Genomic DNA, 16814 nt, shown 5'->3' with positions numbered 1-16814 from the left:
TAACGCGTCGTATATAAGTATGTAAGTCTTTATCCTTTGTCATTAAGCCAAGCACTAATTGGTGAATACACTTTCCTTGTAAGTAGTGAGGCAATGCTTTTGGGACAAAATAAAGGGTTTTTAGAAATTTTAGTACATTAAATAATCTACCTAAAGTTAGATGAAGAAATCAAAGATAAATACTCAAAGCCCATTTGATAGCCGGTAATAAGTTGTGGTAATGAAAATGAATTTTAGTGCAATTGCATAATTTAACCACTTTATCTAGATGGGTCATGTTCAGGTTGGTTTCGTGTTGTGTCGTGTCAACTTTATGTTTTCTCTCAGCAATTTCATATTCGTGTCGTGCCAGATTCGATTGTGTTGTCGAGTCGTGTCAGAAACTGTCAGGTCAATATGGGCTAAGGGATTACCAAATAGACCATCTGTACTTAGGGCCTAATCTCATTAACTGAACTCAGCTGAATTGAACTGAAATGAATATTTTATAAGAGAATGAAATTAAAAACTGAACTGAATTGAACTGAACTGTATTTTAACATATGAAAACAGACCCTATAAGATAATTTTTAGTAAGATTCTAAAAACTTAAATAAAAACAAATGAAATGATACTTTAAGGAATATCGATAAGCAGAATATTTTCTTTGGTCCCATTGAGCCCGAAACCCTGACCCGCTTTGCCCGTAAACCTTATTGAGCTCCTTATTTGGAAGTTGGAACTCCTCTTAAACCCTAAAAACCCCTCTAAGTTTAGGATTCAGACGACTATTTTCTGGGAAGAGAGAAACAAGTTGATAAGAACGATGGCTCAATTGCATGCCTTCTCTGCTACTGCTGCTGCTCCTGCTCATTCTAAATCAATTTTCAAAGCTTCTAAAGCTTCTGGTACCCATTTCTATCTTCTTTATTCTTTAGTTGTTCTGGGTTTTTTTTAGTGAATTAAAATGATTGGATTTTTTTTTGGTGAATTAAAATGATGGGGTTTTTTTATTTTTATTTTTTTGGTAAATTAAAATGATGGGCATTTGTAATTTGATGAATATTATTCGTAGAAATCGAAATGGAGTTGGAGGGTAGAAATTATTGAAATTTGAAGATGGAATGATAATGGGGTTGCGTTTAATTACATAAAAATTGTCGCCTTTAATGGGTTTGTTGTGTAAAATACAATATTTGCAAATGTTAGCTATGCTTGTATTACTTAATTCTGAGGAGGAGGAAGATAGGAGATTTTGTTTTCTTTGATGTAAATACTAGTATGTATGTTGTATTGGTCATTTGTCAAATGTACCTTGCACAAAATGTATTGTTTTAGATATGGAGATTTCGTGTGAATGCCAATTATATTAGGGCTTGTTTGGCATTATTTTTGGTTTTCAGTTTCCTGTTTTATTTAAAACTAAAAACAAAAAACAAGAAACAAGAAAAAGATGTTTCCATTTTTCTATTGTCAGTTTTAAAAATTATCAGATTTTAATAAGTCTAAATATTTTTTTGACTCATTATGTGACATATATAATATACTTTTAAAAAACAAAAAACCGAAAAACTAAAAACCACAGCTATGCCAAACGAACCCTTAGTTGGTTAAAGTCTTTTAGTGGAGGTGGTTATAAATCTACATCATTGTCCCTACATATGCGCCAAATTGTATTAGTTATAAAGATTTTCTTATTGATTGTCACTTGCTATGATCAATACTCTGTTGTGTAGGTTTCTTCCAAGCTCAAGATAAACTATGCTGCTCAAGAAGATTGTCAATGTTTAACAAGGTACATGAATTGACTGTATTGCTTGATATTTAACAAGTCTCACTTTACTCAACTTTTTTCAAAGTCTTTTAAAGGATGATTTTGTATTTTTGTTATGTCCTTTCTTTATAGCGTATGATTCCCTATGATGATTCATGTTAGCCGACCCCAAATCATTTTGGAACTAAGGCTTTGTTGTTATTGTTCTTAAGTAAAGCATAGTGTTTCTGCATCATCTTTTCCTTTCATTTTGCTGTTCTTGCTTTGCGACGACACCTCAAATATGATATATTTGGTTATCTTTTTACAGTTTGGCGCAAATATGAGCAAGTTCTGTGGCAGTGCAATAATTCAGAATAGCAGGTGCACAAGTGAAGTTCAGAAGAAACAGGGTGAGAATTTAAATATGTAGATGTTGTATAATATAAGTATTTCTTACAAAGAATGGGTATTATTGCACTGGTATCTTGTGTGACCCTGCTCCTGAGCAACCTAGAAAAGTTGCTTGTTTATGAACCTGTCTGTTATTGAATGGTTTGTGTTATTTAGATTTGATTCTATGCTATATATTTTAGTCTTTTACCTTGTGATCCCCATGACCTAATTTGTCTGATGCAGCTATCAAAGCAATTTTATCAAGTGAAAAAGAGTTAGAAACAAATGGTAGAGGTCTGCGTGGCAAATTGAATAAAGTTGTTCTAGCTTACAGTGGAGGCTTGGACACATCAGTTATTGTTCCTTGGCTGAGGTATTTTGTAACTCTTTTGTCTATTGATGTATTTCATAGGCTTTCAGTTTCACTATTGAGGTCACTGTAAATAAAAATTCCATATACACTTTGCTTTCGAACTGATCCATCTACACTTGCAGATTATTAGTTGGCTAAATCGCTTAACTTTACCCAAACCCTGAGTATATCAATCAATCGATCAATCAATCAAAGCCTTAATCCCATAAGTGGGGTCGGCTACATGAACCAAGAGTGATTATTCCGTATAGTTATCCTAAGCATATCTGATGGATATTTTATACTTAAGTTGTCTTCATGCCTCCATTTTTGTATATTATGGGTTTCAATGCTTTCCTTTCCTTTAATTTGAAGGGCTAGTGGCAAAATTGCCAGCAGATCTGTGCACTTTTTGGGCCTTTGGCTCAAATGGCACCCATCTCACCATAAGGTTCTGAGAATGAAAATAGTGTAGTACCAAATCAATTTTTTATTACTATGTTTATAGAGATGAACTGATTTATTATATATTGAAGCCTACGGGCATGTCCCATTTTATTTGGGGAGCTAAGGGGATTACAGCTAATACTCAAGAAACATAATCCTCTCTGTTCTTTTATCTCAACCGATAGCTGCTCTGTTTATGCGCATACTGAGAATACTTGCTCTCTGATCCAGGGAAAATTATGGCTGCGAAGTCGTTTGTTTTACTGCTGATGTTGGCCAGGTACAATCTTTGACTAACACTACCTATTATTTTTTGATGTGGTTATGGCTTTCTCTTTTTCACCTGAATTTTACTTATATGAACCTTTACTTTTAATTTTATATTTCTTTTTGCTTAAATGGGTATTTTCTTCTCTGGTTTGAATGCCATTATAATCTTTTTACTTAACAAGTTTACTTGATGCAATTAATTAAAAAGCTTTTAAAGTGTTCACAAATGACAATGTGCTCGAATGATATAAACGAAATTGTACATTTACATGATATATTAATAATTTTTTGCAGGGGCTGCAAGAATTAGATGGCTTGGAACAGAAGGCTAAGGCGAGTGGTGCATGTCAATTAGTGGTGAAGGATTTGAAAGAGGAGTTTGTCAAAGACTACATATATCCTTGCTTGCGTGCGGGTGCCGTCTATGAGAGGAAGTATTTGCTTGGAACGTCAATGGCACGCCCTGTCATAGCAAAGGTGTGCATATTAGCTAGTCTGGTTAACCCCCCACCCCCAACACACACACACTCACTCACTCTTGGTAAACCCAAAGAAAGTCAATACTGCCATCTGTTTGTCAATCATGTACGTGAAGAATCCAACAGATTAGTAAAGAATCAATACGCTTCCTGCTTATTCTGTAGGCTATGGTGGATATTGCTAAAGAAGTTGGAGCTGATGCTGTTTGTCATGGGTGCACTGGAAAAGGAAATGATCAGGCATGTTATATCTACCCTCTCCATACAGTGTATAGTGACAACCGTGTTCTCATTCTCTCTCTCTGATAAAACCATAATTTCTATTCATATACAGGTTCGTTTTGAGCTTACGTTCTTCGCTCTTAATCCTGCTCTCAATGTTGTTGCACCATGGAGGGAGTGGGACATCACAGGAAGAGAAGATGCTATTGAATATGCTAAAAAACACAACGTACCTGTTCCTGTAACAAAAAAATCTATTTATAGCAGAGACAGGAATTTGTGGCACCTTAGCCATGAGGTAATATTCTCATATTTCTTCCTTTTAATTTATAAAGCTCCTATGTCTCAAAGAAAAAGAAAAATTTTAAAAGCTCCTAGATGTGTGCTGTGCTGGGAAATGTTGCTGGGAGGGTTGATGCTTGAATTAGGTTTTAGGTAAGTTACAGAATCTGATGCTAGATTCTTGGTGGAGAAGCATATTGCTGACTCCAATTTTATTATACAGCCATTTATTATTTTGGTCAAAGTAGTAAGTCAGTCATACTTGTATATTTTCATGAAATACTTTGCTGTCAAATGCTCAGCTGTTTTCTTGCATGCATGCAATTGTGCTTCCAAGTAATATGCCATAGAAAATAGAGAATCCAATGCTGAAGAAATCTGTTTGATGGTTGTCTATTGCATTGCTATTTCTGTTGATGGAGATTTGAATCCGATGTTGATCCGACTTTTCCTTATGATGTCGAAGGGTGATATCCTGGAAGATCCAGCAAATGAGCCGAAGAAGGATATGTACATGATGAGCGTTGATCCAGAAGATGCACCGAACACACCTGAGTACACATTTCATTAATATATCTTTAGATTAGTCATTAAGAATTCCTTCTTCATAACTTTGTTCTCATTGCTATTAAATGAATGTGCAGATACATTGAAATCGGCATTGTCTCTGGTTCCCCTGTATCACTTAATGGAAAGGAACTCTCCCCAGCAACCCTATTATCTGAGCTCAATGAGATTGGAGGAAGACATGGAATTGGACGTATTGACATGGTTGAAAACAGATTGGTGGGTATGAAGAGTCGTGGGGTGTATGAAACTCCTGGTGGAACCATCCTTTTTAATGCTGTTAGGGAACTTGAGGCTTTGACTCTTGATCGGGAAACAATACAAGTAAAAGACTCTCTTGCCCTTAAGTATGCAGAGCTTGTTTATGCAGGTCGATGGTTTGACCCTCTTCGTGAGTCCATGGATGCTTTCATGGAGCAAATTACACGAACAACTACTGGCTCAGTAACACTCAAGCTGTACAAGGGGTCTGTCACAGTAACCAGTAGGAAAAGTCCGTATAGCTTGTACAGAGAAGATATCTCATCATTTGAGAACGGGCAGATTTATGATCAGGCTGATGCTGGTGGTTTTATCAGACTCTATGGTTTACCCATAAGAGTGAGGGCCATGCTTGAAAAGGGAATGTAAGAAATTTTAAAAACTTGTGCTGTAACTTCTGATGCATGTTGTTTTGTTCTGGTCAGTTTAGCTAAGTTGAGTTAGAGTTGTATCATGATGACCTAATTGGTTTTACAGCATTTTATTCAAATTTTCAAGTCAGGATTGATAGGTAGTTAATTTTAATAAACATTATTTTATCAAAACAGTACAACCAAAATTCATTATCATTACTATTGGTATGATTTGGTGAGTTAGCATGGCAAACAAGGGCTATCTCGCACCTGTTTTTTCTTTCACGAGCCAATGTAAGCACTGTTTTTGGTAATTCTGGTTGCATGGTACAAGCTAAACTCAAATAAATTCTTAACCATAACATTCATGTTTGATTCCACAAACAAAGAGCTCTGTTTTAACGAGTTCGGTTGTTCTCAGAGCAAATCCAATCTACTGAGGATGAAACAGCATACATTGGTCTATAATTGTTCTCATATTTCCGACCCTAGCTAATTATAATAATTCAGGCATAGAAAAAATTACAAAAGCTTTGGATATTATACATATATACGTTTATGATTGCAACAAAAGACAAAATTTTGGGTACAAAACTTCCAGCAATGAATCATATAAATGAAGCAAGCTACAATTACATCTCGTGTGCTTGAGAACTGTAAAAATTACAACATGAGGAGATACAACTCTTGAGTCTTGACCATATATGCCTATTTGCTATGTACATATTCAAGTAGAAGCCGATCAAGCTCGAAATGCCGAGATAAATATTCCTGCAAAAATTCAATAGTGACGAACAAATATGAATAGCTCAAAATGCAGACAAATATTCCTGCAAAAATTAATTGACAAACAAATGTAAAAGTGACTGAGTAACCTTCAGATCAAATTGAAACAAGACCAAAAGATTAATTACTAGTGAAACAAAGGTAATGCACCCAGTAAATCTTCATGCCCCCTAACAACAGAATAAGTGAATATCCACTGCCTCTAGGCACAGGCAAAAAACTGGAATATTATTCATCTGATCGTGGAATAAACAAAGCATCTTATTCATGTACTGGAAGGTATGTATGTCCCAGTTTTAATGTATACTTCCATTTCGGTCCATCCCAATCAAATATCTTGGAACCACTTTCGCTTGCTACCTTCCTCTCTCCATCACACTAGCCTTTTTTCTTAACTCACTATATTCATAAGCTTCATCCACTTTCAGTAATTTTGGTCACATCTAACATGCAACCACTTCCTACTACTTTTCTTAGTATGCGTGATGAAGCCTAATTGGAAGAGCGAATTGGGACGGGTCCTCTACATAATATGCCCCAACAGTCATTTCGACTATAGCATTACATTGAATCCCATACACTAGGTTGATCATTAGAAAATTTCCTCGGCCTAGTCATTATCTTTTGTCTGCATGCCTTATGCCCTTATGAAGAGAGAAGTCTGTGCAAACCAACCCAAACTAGAAGAGTAAAGATCACTCGTTGATACGGTGTACTTGCCTTCAAATTGAAATAACATTAACGGATACACAGGGGGATATGGGATTTGGGATATTATATTTAGACCATTTCTTTAGAGTTGAAACTTGATAAAGCTCATACATATGCCAAAATAAGCCCTTAATATGTCATCCTATAATATTGAATGAGGTGATGAACCGATGATAATCCACGGGCAAAGTACCAGATCAACTAGGCATATAGAGAGCAGATCCAATAAGCCAGAATATGAAGACACAAAAAAATGTCAAAATCATACATTCAATCATGTACAGAGAAGTGAAGACGGGGACAGTTTGGGGATCAATACTAGCATGTGACAAGGAAAAACAGGTCATTCTCATTATTAGTATTAACATGTCTTCAACCATCAATTAACATACTAAATTAAAGCAGTAAATGCAGTTATCAGGCATGCAGTGTGTGTACCTTGGTTACAGAAGGATGAAAAACTTTTGCATCGAAATCCACTTTTGGGTAGCGAGTTACCTCGGTAGCATTCTCAAATAATATGTATGCTGGAAGTCCCACGTTTCCTATAGATACAGGGTTTAATAAATTGCATTACTAGTATCAGTTATTCACGATTACTGACTGCAATCAACCATAAGCAACAAAATCTACAGAAAAGACAGCAAATAATCCTATCCATGACGAAAATGTACCTTTCAGGGAAATTCCAAATTTGTCAGCGACGTTAGGGAAAAGCCCAAGATCAACTATACCAAAGGACAAATTATCATTTACATATCTGCATTGAATATTCAAAATTACAGAATGATTGTCAGTAATCAGTAGAACAGAGAGATAAGAAATAAGATTATTTCATCAGAATCTGGCATCTCTAGGACAGAAAGATTAGCACCAAGTTTAGATATTATCTTTTACAAAAACAAAACTTACGTAACGGAGAGTTCAGGAAAATTCCGACTGTTCCGTACACATGTTGATGAACTTAAAGTACGAAATTCAACCTGAAACAGTAGAATTCAATGAGTCATCAACTTGACAAGCCATTTGGTAAGACGTAAAGAACTAATGATTTGAGTGACAGTAATGAGTCCTCAACCACTAAAAGCCTCAACAACATGTTTGATAGGTGATAATGAATGACAGAAATGGTAATGAGTTTATATGTAAAAGTCCCTTGATAATTCCTTGGTAATTTAACACTATCTCCAAACATATGTTTTCTTGATTATTTCAATTTTCCATTATCATCCAATTATCAATTTAGAGGTGGTATTGAAAATTCACAAAGAAAAGAGATGTTAAATCTAGACAAACATTAACAATTTGACATGAAAATTCCCTTACAAGATTAAATACAAATTTACAACTACTACCGTTTTTTTTTTTTTTCTCTTTTTTTTTTTTTTTTTTTTTTTACCCCCTACCAAACAGGCCGTAAAGAGATGAGAAAAATGAGACTAAACATGTACAAATATGATTGAATACAGAAATTTAAAGTTACCAAATTGACATGAAATTCAGTAATTATATAGCATGATGATTGGCTCAAATGATTACCAATGCACCAACCTAAAATCCAAACAAAGGAATTTTTGTATGTTACTACAAATTTGGTATATACTTATAAGACTGCGTCAAACATGCAGGTCCTGATAAAACATGTGATGAAGCAGATTGGAGTTCATATACAAAGCACCAAGTCCAAGGGATCATATAGTTGTTGTCCTTCAAATAGCCAAGCTAATACAAGGTTGGATTAGAATCCCATGGTAATTAAGATGATTGAAGGTATTTCATGTTAATACAAGGAAACCATCCCCAAAAACTAGCTAAAAGGGAGTAGAGCCCATAGACGTATTTAAGCTCCACATCAGTCCCCCCAAATGACCAATGTGGGACTAAAGTCCCATATCTTGAAACGTCCTCAGATAATGTTGCATGGCGTCCCCATTATAGACTTAATCCTTTAACTTAGTGGGATATTGATAGTTTTCAGACCTAGTAAGCCAGCAAATGAATCTCATTCTGACTCAAAATGGTCAAATATTTCCTGTTCCTAAAAACTGCACTTACAGCAACAATCCACAAATCCTCATAAAAGATAACAGGTTGCAGTTTACAAATGCTATCATACCATCATTAAACGGAAAGTACAGCCTTCTAATTCAGTATGAGAAGTGAAACATGAAAAGATCTAATGAAGAGCTCACCCACCAGCCAATATTTTGACGAAACCCCTTCAATCAATGTACTTTCCAACTGCAATGGCGTCATAGTCTTTGCTACGCCTATGGAAAACCATGCAAAGATCAATGGCAGAGCTCAGGTATCAACAGTTTGAAATAACTTTTGATGGAAATCTTCATTTTAAAAAGATAAGCTGGGGGGATGGGGGAGAGAGATGTATGGGTACATTTATGGGCTTACCAAGTTCTGGAAATGCAGGTTGCTGAGAGAGTATATATAGCACTGCAAGAAGACAACACCAAAATTGTGTCAATCACACGTGACAACCAACTTCAGCACAAAAAACTGTATAAAATAGTGATTCCAAAACTAAAGCCAGTCACCAAAAAAAAAAAAAAAAAAAAAACACTCTACTCGTTAGCTTGACTGGTGCAAAAATAGCTTCAAAGTCATTTGTCACTTGGGAAGTTGGGGGCTAGACACTTGTATATTTTTACATAATACATGAATGAATAAGAGCTGATAAGTGATAGCAACAGCTTTCAATCCACACAGAAGGTAATCAAATGATATTAGACTTGGTTTTACAGAAAACATACAAAAAAAGTATGATAACCGCCATATAACTAAATTAACAAACAAAACAATACTTGAGAGCGTTTTCCCTAAATATGCTACGAAGAGTTGCAATTCCAAGTATACAACTAAATATTAAAAAATTCCCAATCTACCGTCCACGTCAGTGGTTTAATTGGGTAATTTATTTTTCCGGTTTTTATTTACCAAATCGCTAACTCAAATAACGGTTTATAAAAAACCGCTAATTGAAGTTGCAGTCTTCTTGTGAGAAAACCACTACTTCAAGTAGCGGTTTCATATATATATATATATATATATATATATATATATATATATATATATATATATATATATATTCAAAAAAAAAAAAAAACCTTATTTTTTCCTCTAATTGTCCCACCAGTATTCGTTCATACCAAAGAAGCTCCAATCTCCATTGCCATCATACTTATCCAATATATCCAATATTCAGATCTCACATAGACTTCTCTCACTCTCTCTTCCAATTTCATTCTCCATTGCCCTTCATCTTCAAAGTTTTGAGTGGATTCATATTGAGCATATATAAATTAAGTTTGAGAATTTGATTTTTTTTTTTTTTTTTTAATTCAGATTTTGGATGGTTTATGGTTTTATCTTGCAAATCACTTTTTCAATCTTTATGTTTTATTCAAGGTTGATTTCACCTCCACCTTTGCCGCCTTCTCCACCGCCTTTGTTGTCATAGATTGTCGCTGCAAGGTTGATGCAATATATGCTCAAATGTAAATCTTTGTAACTATGGTAATCTAGATCTAACCAAATTTAGATTTTTTTTGGAGTATTATCATTCTTAATTTACTTGATTTTGTTTTTTCTTTGAGTACTATCAATCTTGAAACATCAACGTTATGTGATTTATTTTTTTTAATATTATTTGTTTGTTGATTTTTTTTTTTAATGCCTTAATTTCTAGTTTTGATTATTTGAGTTTAGGTAAATATTTGAGGTGGGATGGAAGTGAAATTCTAGATGAATCGAAGAACATCCGAGCTTAAGATTTGTTTAAAAAAAAAAAAAAAAAAATTGAAGCAGAAATTGTTACTACGAGTTAGTTTGGTGTCATTGTGGTTTTTTGTTTTTTAGTTTTTTGTTTTCCAAATTCATATGATAAGGTCATATAATGAATCAATAATTTAACAAACTGATTAAAATCATGATAATTTCAAAAGTGACAACAGCAAAGTGGAAAAACTTGTGTCTTGTTTCCTATTTTGGTTTTTTGTTTTCAAAATAACTGAAAACAAAAACAAAAAACAATGTCAAACAAGCCCTCAAGTCACGGTTTACATTTTTAATAACCGCTACATGAAGAAACAGTTTATAGCTTCGAAAACGCTACTTCAAGAGTTCAAGTAGCGGTTTCTCACTAAACCGATAAAAACGGTTTTTTTCTCTACTTGCTAACGTGGACGGTAAATTGGGAATTTTTTAAAAAAGTCGTTGTAAACTTGGAATTGCAACTCTTTGTAGCATTATTTAGAGAAAGCGCTCAAAACTTGACGAGTACTTGTGGGTATAAGACTATAGGTTTGCAAAGGAATTGTTCCAATAAAACACACACACATACACTATTCATATGTTTGTGACCTCATAAAGTGTGTCTTCATCCAAAAATGCTCTCGTTTTTTTTTTTTTTAAAATTTTTTTATTTTACGTCAATGTATCATCCCGCATGCCAGTAAAAGCCAAAGATTACAAGACCTACCTAAAAATGCCACCATGTACCATAAAGCCAAATGGTAATCCACATATAGAGCAAGCAGAAAAAGAAATGCCTAGAGTCAGAACAAAAACTGGAATCAGAACAAGCAAAGATTTAAACAAATCAATCAGCATAAACCAACATCACTACAACAACTATGGAGTACAAACTTAAACTCTTCTTTTATTACAATAAAATTGACGAAAGGCTTTAAAAAGAAAAAAAAAAAAAGTTACAGGCATCCCTGTCAGTAACGCTTCTAAGATTTCTCTCAATTTCAAGTCCATCATATTACAATATATGAATTGCAATAACAATAGAAGCTCCTTGATTAATTCAAGTTTTATCACAATAAGCTGAACAATCATCCATTGCAGATAAAACACAGAATGTGATATTCATGTTGAAGAACATAATGACAGAAGTTCATTGATTGGTTCAATTCAAGTGTTACCACAATAAGCTGAGCAATCATCCATTACAAATATAACAGAAGCTGATATTTGCGTTAAAAAAAACATAATTAAAAATTAACATTTTTCTGAAAACTTAACCACCAGTGATTATTAAAATAAAGTTATCCATGAAATTAGAGAGTCAATAAAATAAAGTACTCCGTGATTATTAAAATGAGTACAATAGTAGGTGGTACAAAACAGAATTTTTTTTTTGATAAACATGGTCATTTTGTAATAACACTTATGTGATAATCAGTAACCAAAGCTTATTAATTAGCACCTGTCAGAGGATAAAATAACCTACATATATGCTACTTGTCAAGGTTAGTCTGCTTAAAAAGTCTTTCTCTATCGCTTCACTTCGTTTAGGTATAAGGTTGTATACATCTAAATCTCCCATTAAGGCCAAAGTTCCCCCTTCCAAACCTTGGAAGCTCAAAACTCAAGGAAATTCAAGAGGAAACCTGTTATCTGAATGACCTGCATTTACCCCTGATTTTTAAATGCATAAGAAGACCTTTTCTTCAATAGTCTCTTCTAAAAAACCAAATTACTAGTAACTTAAATGCCTTCTTTTTCTTCACTTTTTGTTGATGTTACAATTTCAGATTTCTAAACAAAATTATAGAATCATTGCCCTTTATTCTACATGTCCACGGCTCATACCTGTAAGGGAAAAAAAAAAAAAAAACAAGGTGTTTCCCCAATTACCTGATTTGCGTCAAACTTTACTGTTTCTTAGTCTGTGCAACATAGGTACATTACATGCATATAGTGAAATTTCATACAAGGTTTGATATTGTTGCGACCGTTGTTTATGACAAGTCAGTCACACACCCCTAATGTTTACCAACCTCACAAGGTTTAATTTGTTAGTTATTTGGACTCTGCATCACACATTTAAATAAATTTATAATATTTCTTAGTGAAAATCCTAATGAGATATTGACATTGATCAGATACTACAATATACAGTATAACCATAAGCAAGAAGTAAAAGATGGTTGCTAAACATGTTTTGTTGCTGTAGTTAAGTGATTAAATGGATCATTATAGCATCTAATCCCTGTTCAAAAATTTCGTCCATTGTACCTTCAAGGAGCCATGAAAACAAGGGCAGAAACTAACCAGGTTTTTCTCAAGGGACAACTACATGAAACCATCTGCGGTTCTATAATACATCGCCTCTTCTCTGCAAAGACCAATATGGCAATATGGGTATCCAAGAGAGTCGATTACAATAGTTGCAGCTACCTGGCCTATCTCCCATAGTTCCCTAATCATCTATAGAACAACAAAATGGGTATTTGCCTTGTGTAAGAACATAAGCACAAGGCACACTAAGAGGATAAGGCTATTAGAGCCTACACACAAGGTGCACTGAGACAATAGGGGCCCTAAGCACACACGGTTTCGAGTAATTAATTTATTAAGGGTTTTACTTGATTACTCAAGTTAATCTAATTCCTTCCATCATCATTAAAATCATACTCATACTATCTACATTCAACATAAAAACATATAGTAAAAATAATGAATTTCAGCAAAAATTGAATCAAAGTTATCACCTTCCCAAAAAGCAATGTATCAGCAATAACTCCCTCCCATGTTTCTTCCCTTACCATCTGGGTAAATTTCAACAAAAGATCAAAATTCAAAATCAATCACCCATTTTATAATCAATATCACAGCTAAAAAAATTGAAATTAAATAAAAATAATTAAGAAGAAATACCCTGACAACAGAAAAGATTGTAAATGCGAGAATTGCTTGAATCTCCTGCAAAAAAACTCAACAAAAAATCAGTAAAAAAAACAAACAAAATTAACAAACAATTACATAAAATTTAAATAAAGAATGAGAGAGAAAAAGATTGATTACCCGGCGAAGAAGAAGGAGAGAAACATCATGAGGAAAAATGGAAGAAGCAGAAATACGAATTGGAAGGTAAGAGAAGAAAACGAGAAAATGGAAGAAATAATGTGGTTCTGTAACTACTGTATTCAGCCATTGAAATGGGTTTCTTATCATTGCTTCCTATTTATATCAATCGATCTATCAATCGAATTATTCTGCAAAATCTGCAATTTTTTGTTTTCAGATTCTGAAATTTCTTCCTTGAGTTCTTAGTTTTCACTGGAAAACTGTAAAGTTGAAGAAAGAAGAAGAAGTGTTGAGTCTTTAGAATTGGGCTTTTTTCAAGAGAAACCAAGAAAAGCAAAAGTTTGAGAAAATTGGACTGATTTGTTTCAAGCCCATTGGGTTGATGGATTGATATTGGGGATTTGCAAAATTCTAATGACCCTAATCAAACTTTAATTTTTAACGATTTTTTAAAAAAAAAAAAAAAAAAAAAAACCAGTGTGTCACCCAGGCGCTGCCCCGGGACGTTACTTTGAGTGATTATATTTATTTATTTTATTTATTTATTTTTTTAATAAAGTGTTTGAAGTATTACTAATTTGGAATGTAATGTTGAATATTGAAGAGAATATAAAGAACAATATGTATCTCTTTGTTTTTGAGTTTGGATGCAATTTTGTATTCCGCATTTAAATACATTTATGTGGAAGAATAGAATATAAATTATTGGTAGTTAAGATGGTAAGGCATGTGGTGTTCATTCTATGATATAAGTAGTTCAAACCTCTTTATATGCATTTTTAATTAACATTGTCATGAATAGGAACACTTTTTAATATATAAGTATAGATGTAGATTTGTTTTTATTTGTGAAATGTATGCAAGTGGGGGGGGGGGGGTAAGGTGAGAGGTTCCCCACCTCCAATAACCATCACTCGATGAAAATGGAATTTAAGACCTCCAAAATTTAAAGCAATTATCTTATTAAGTGAGTCAAGTCTTGCTTGGTGAGCACAAAGATTTCATGACGAGTCAACAATTATACTAGTATTTACTTCATATCAAATACCACAATTTACTAATCGTAGATATTAGATTGGGTACCAAGTATATGATGCCTCAGAATTATCAAACTTTATTTGATAACTTGATTGCGCTCAAAATTGATGTCATGATCAAGCCTAAAAATTGATACAAAAAATTCAATTGTATATTCCCAACAAAGCATATTGTGTTCTTTACTTTAGTTGTTTTAGCTTTAATATACTCCCTCTATTCTTGAAATTTCAATTCACTTAAAAATTAAACGATATCCACTATGCATCTTTTTGTTGAAACACATTGTAGACCTGTAGCTCCACTTGCAAGTAGCAAGTGTCTCAAATTAAAGAAAGATGAACATTGGCACCACATTATAAGATGAGTTATTCATATTATCATTAATTAGTTTAGTGTAAAGCCTTCTTTGGGCTTATATGTGGACAAAACTCTCCTCCTCTTTGTTTGGTTACCTAGAATGATTTTGTATTATCTTAAAATTTAAAATGGTATAATTGCACTGTTAGCTCTAAATTTCTAAGGACAGTCACAAGTGGATCTTAATTATACATAGCCCTAACAAGAATTATTGTTTTCTAGTTAATAATTATGGTTTTGGATTTATATTTATAGTTTTCTTGTTAGTAATTATGGGTTTTAATTGGATTAATGTTTATGGTTTTCTTTTTTGACACAATGGTTTTCTTTTCTGTTTATGGCTTTCTTATCAATGGTTGTGGTTTTATCGTAAACATATAGATATGATTTTGGCCTTTTGGGTTAATTGTATGTAACAAATATTTTGTAAATTGTTATGGCTTTGGGGTTAAAATTTATGGTTTTTGGTTTAATATCTATGAATTGTTGAATTATGATATCTTGTTATTAGTTTATGACTTTATGGTTTCTCTCTCTCTCTTTTTTTTTTTTTTTTTTTTTTTTTTTTGTTTTTTTTTTTTTTTGAAAGAACTTTATGGTTACTCTTAATAACATCATTTGTCTAGCAATTCCGCACAAGTCAGACGGCCAAACGCAAACATGCACGCTGTATACTTTATAAATTTATGATAATGATACTTAAGTAATTATAATTAGTCCTGTATTTTGTTTAAAGTGATTGCTCTGAAACTCAATTTCGAACATTAAAGTAGTGAAATGAGCACAAGCTAAGCTTTAAAGTAACATCCTAATTGCTATGCTCCTAATGTACATTTAAGCTCACAAAGGAACCAAAGTTTTTTTTTTTTTTTTTAATAGAAGGAACCAAAATATTTAAGCATAGGAATTATTTTACAAAATGGATAGGTTTTAAACAATCTGGCATAAATTCAAAGTACTCCGTACTATAAGAAGGGGTTGAGGAGTAATGATAATAATAATAATAATAATAATAGGAAATAATACCTAACATATACAAGTATTGATTAATAAAATCCAACTCACTTGAGACCATGCACATCTGCTTGGACAAGTTTTTGGTGAGGCTAGGCCAACTCACATTTACTTGTTCTTTCCTACTGTTTATTTTAAATCTAATTGATGACTAGAAAAGAGGCTGTTCACATTTACTGAACTGAGCTGAACTGATTGTTTATAATTTTGTTGAGGATTAGAATAAGGAGCTGAACTAAACTGAACTGAACTGCTCTGAATTGATTATAATTTTATTATTAGTTTTAAAGTTATTGTAACAATTGACTTTTGCACTTTTCCTACACTAAATCTAAAACAGTTTTATCAAATAAAAAATATAATGTACTTTATATTCACACGATTTTCATTTGACTAAATTTTTATAAAACTATTAGAACATAATTTGTATCTATTTATATCTGAGTGCAAACTGACTCCGGTATTATTTTAGTCCTTAATTTTACTAATTCTAAACTTTTAATTATAAAGGCCATGAAATTTTTAGTCCAACATCTATGTGTCATGAAATTTGCAGTCCTTGGTAACTTCTGCATACATATTATGATTTGATGATATCATTATTTAATGCAAAGAGAAGAACATTCCTCTCAATCCTTTCAATTTAGCCCAATATTAACAAGGTATTTTGAAGTAGTCAAGTAGGGAAGAAGGCAATTAAGTGATGTCTAACC

General features: G+C 33.1%; 2 protein-coding genes across 2 annotated transcripts; one reads left to right on the top strand and one right to left on the bottom strand.

The window, feature by feature from the left end:
- The first annotated feature begins 725 nt into the window (after positions 1 to 725).
- Positions 726 to 5563, top strand: LOC145594579 (argininosuccinate synthase, chloroplastic-like). Its single transcript, XM_081650898.1, has 10 exons — positions 726 to 887; positions 1716 to 1774; positions 2064 to 2145; positions 2372 to 2501; positions 3159 to 3207; positions 3492 to 3674; positions 3842 to 3916; positions 4011 to 4196; positions 4647 to 4735; positions 4825 to 5563. Exons 1-10 carry the CDS (start codon positions 806 to 808, stop codon positions 5375 to 5377), a joined length of 1488 nt encoding a protein of 495 aa, XP_081507024.1. The 5' UTR covers positions 726 to 805; the 3' UTR covers positions 5378 to 5563.
- A 200-nt stretch (positions 5564 to 5763) lies between these two features.
- Positions 5764 to 13950, bottom strand: LOC145594916 (uncharacterized). Its single transcript, XM_081651267.1, has 10 exons — positions 13690 to 13950; positions 13543 to 13587; positions 13377 to 13433; positions 11354 to 11423; positions 9268 to 9309; positions 9055 to 9128; positions 7771 to 7841; positions 7533 to 7618; positions 7297 to 7403; positions 5764 to 6132 (listed from the first exon to the last, which is right to left on the bottom strand). Exons 1-10 carry the CDS (start codon positions 13837 to 13839, stop codon positions 6070 to 6072), a joined length of 765 nt encoding a protein of 254 aa, XP_081507393.1. The 5' UTR covers positions 13840 to 13950; the 3' UTR covers positions 5764 to 6069.
- Positions 13951 to 16814: the final 2864 nt, after the last annotated feature.

The sequence above is a fragment of the Chenopodium album genome, chromosome 19, assembly GCF_948465745.1.
Source record: "Chenopodium album chromosome 19, dcCheAlbu1.1, whole genome shotgun sequence".
Lineage (NCBI taxonomy): Eukaryota > Viridiplantae > Streptophyta > Magnoliopsida > Caryophyllales > Amaranthaceae > Chenopodium > Chenopodium album.
This window is presented reverse-complemented; position numbering and strand designations above follow the sequence as displayed.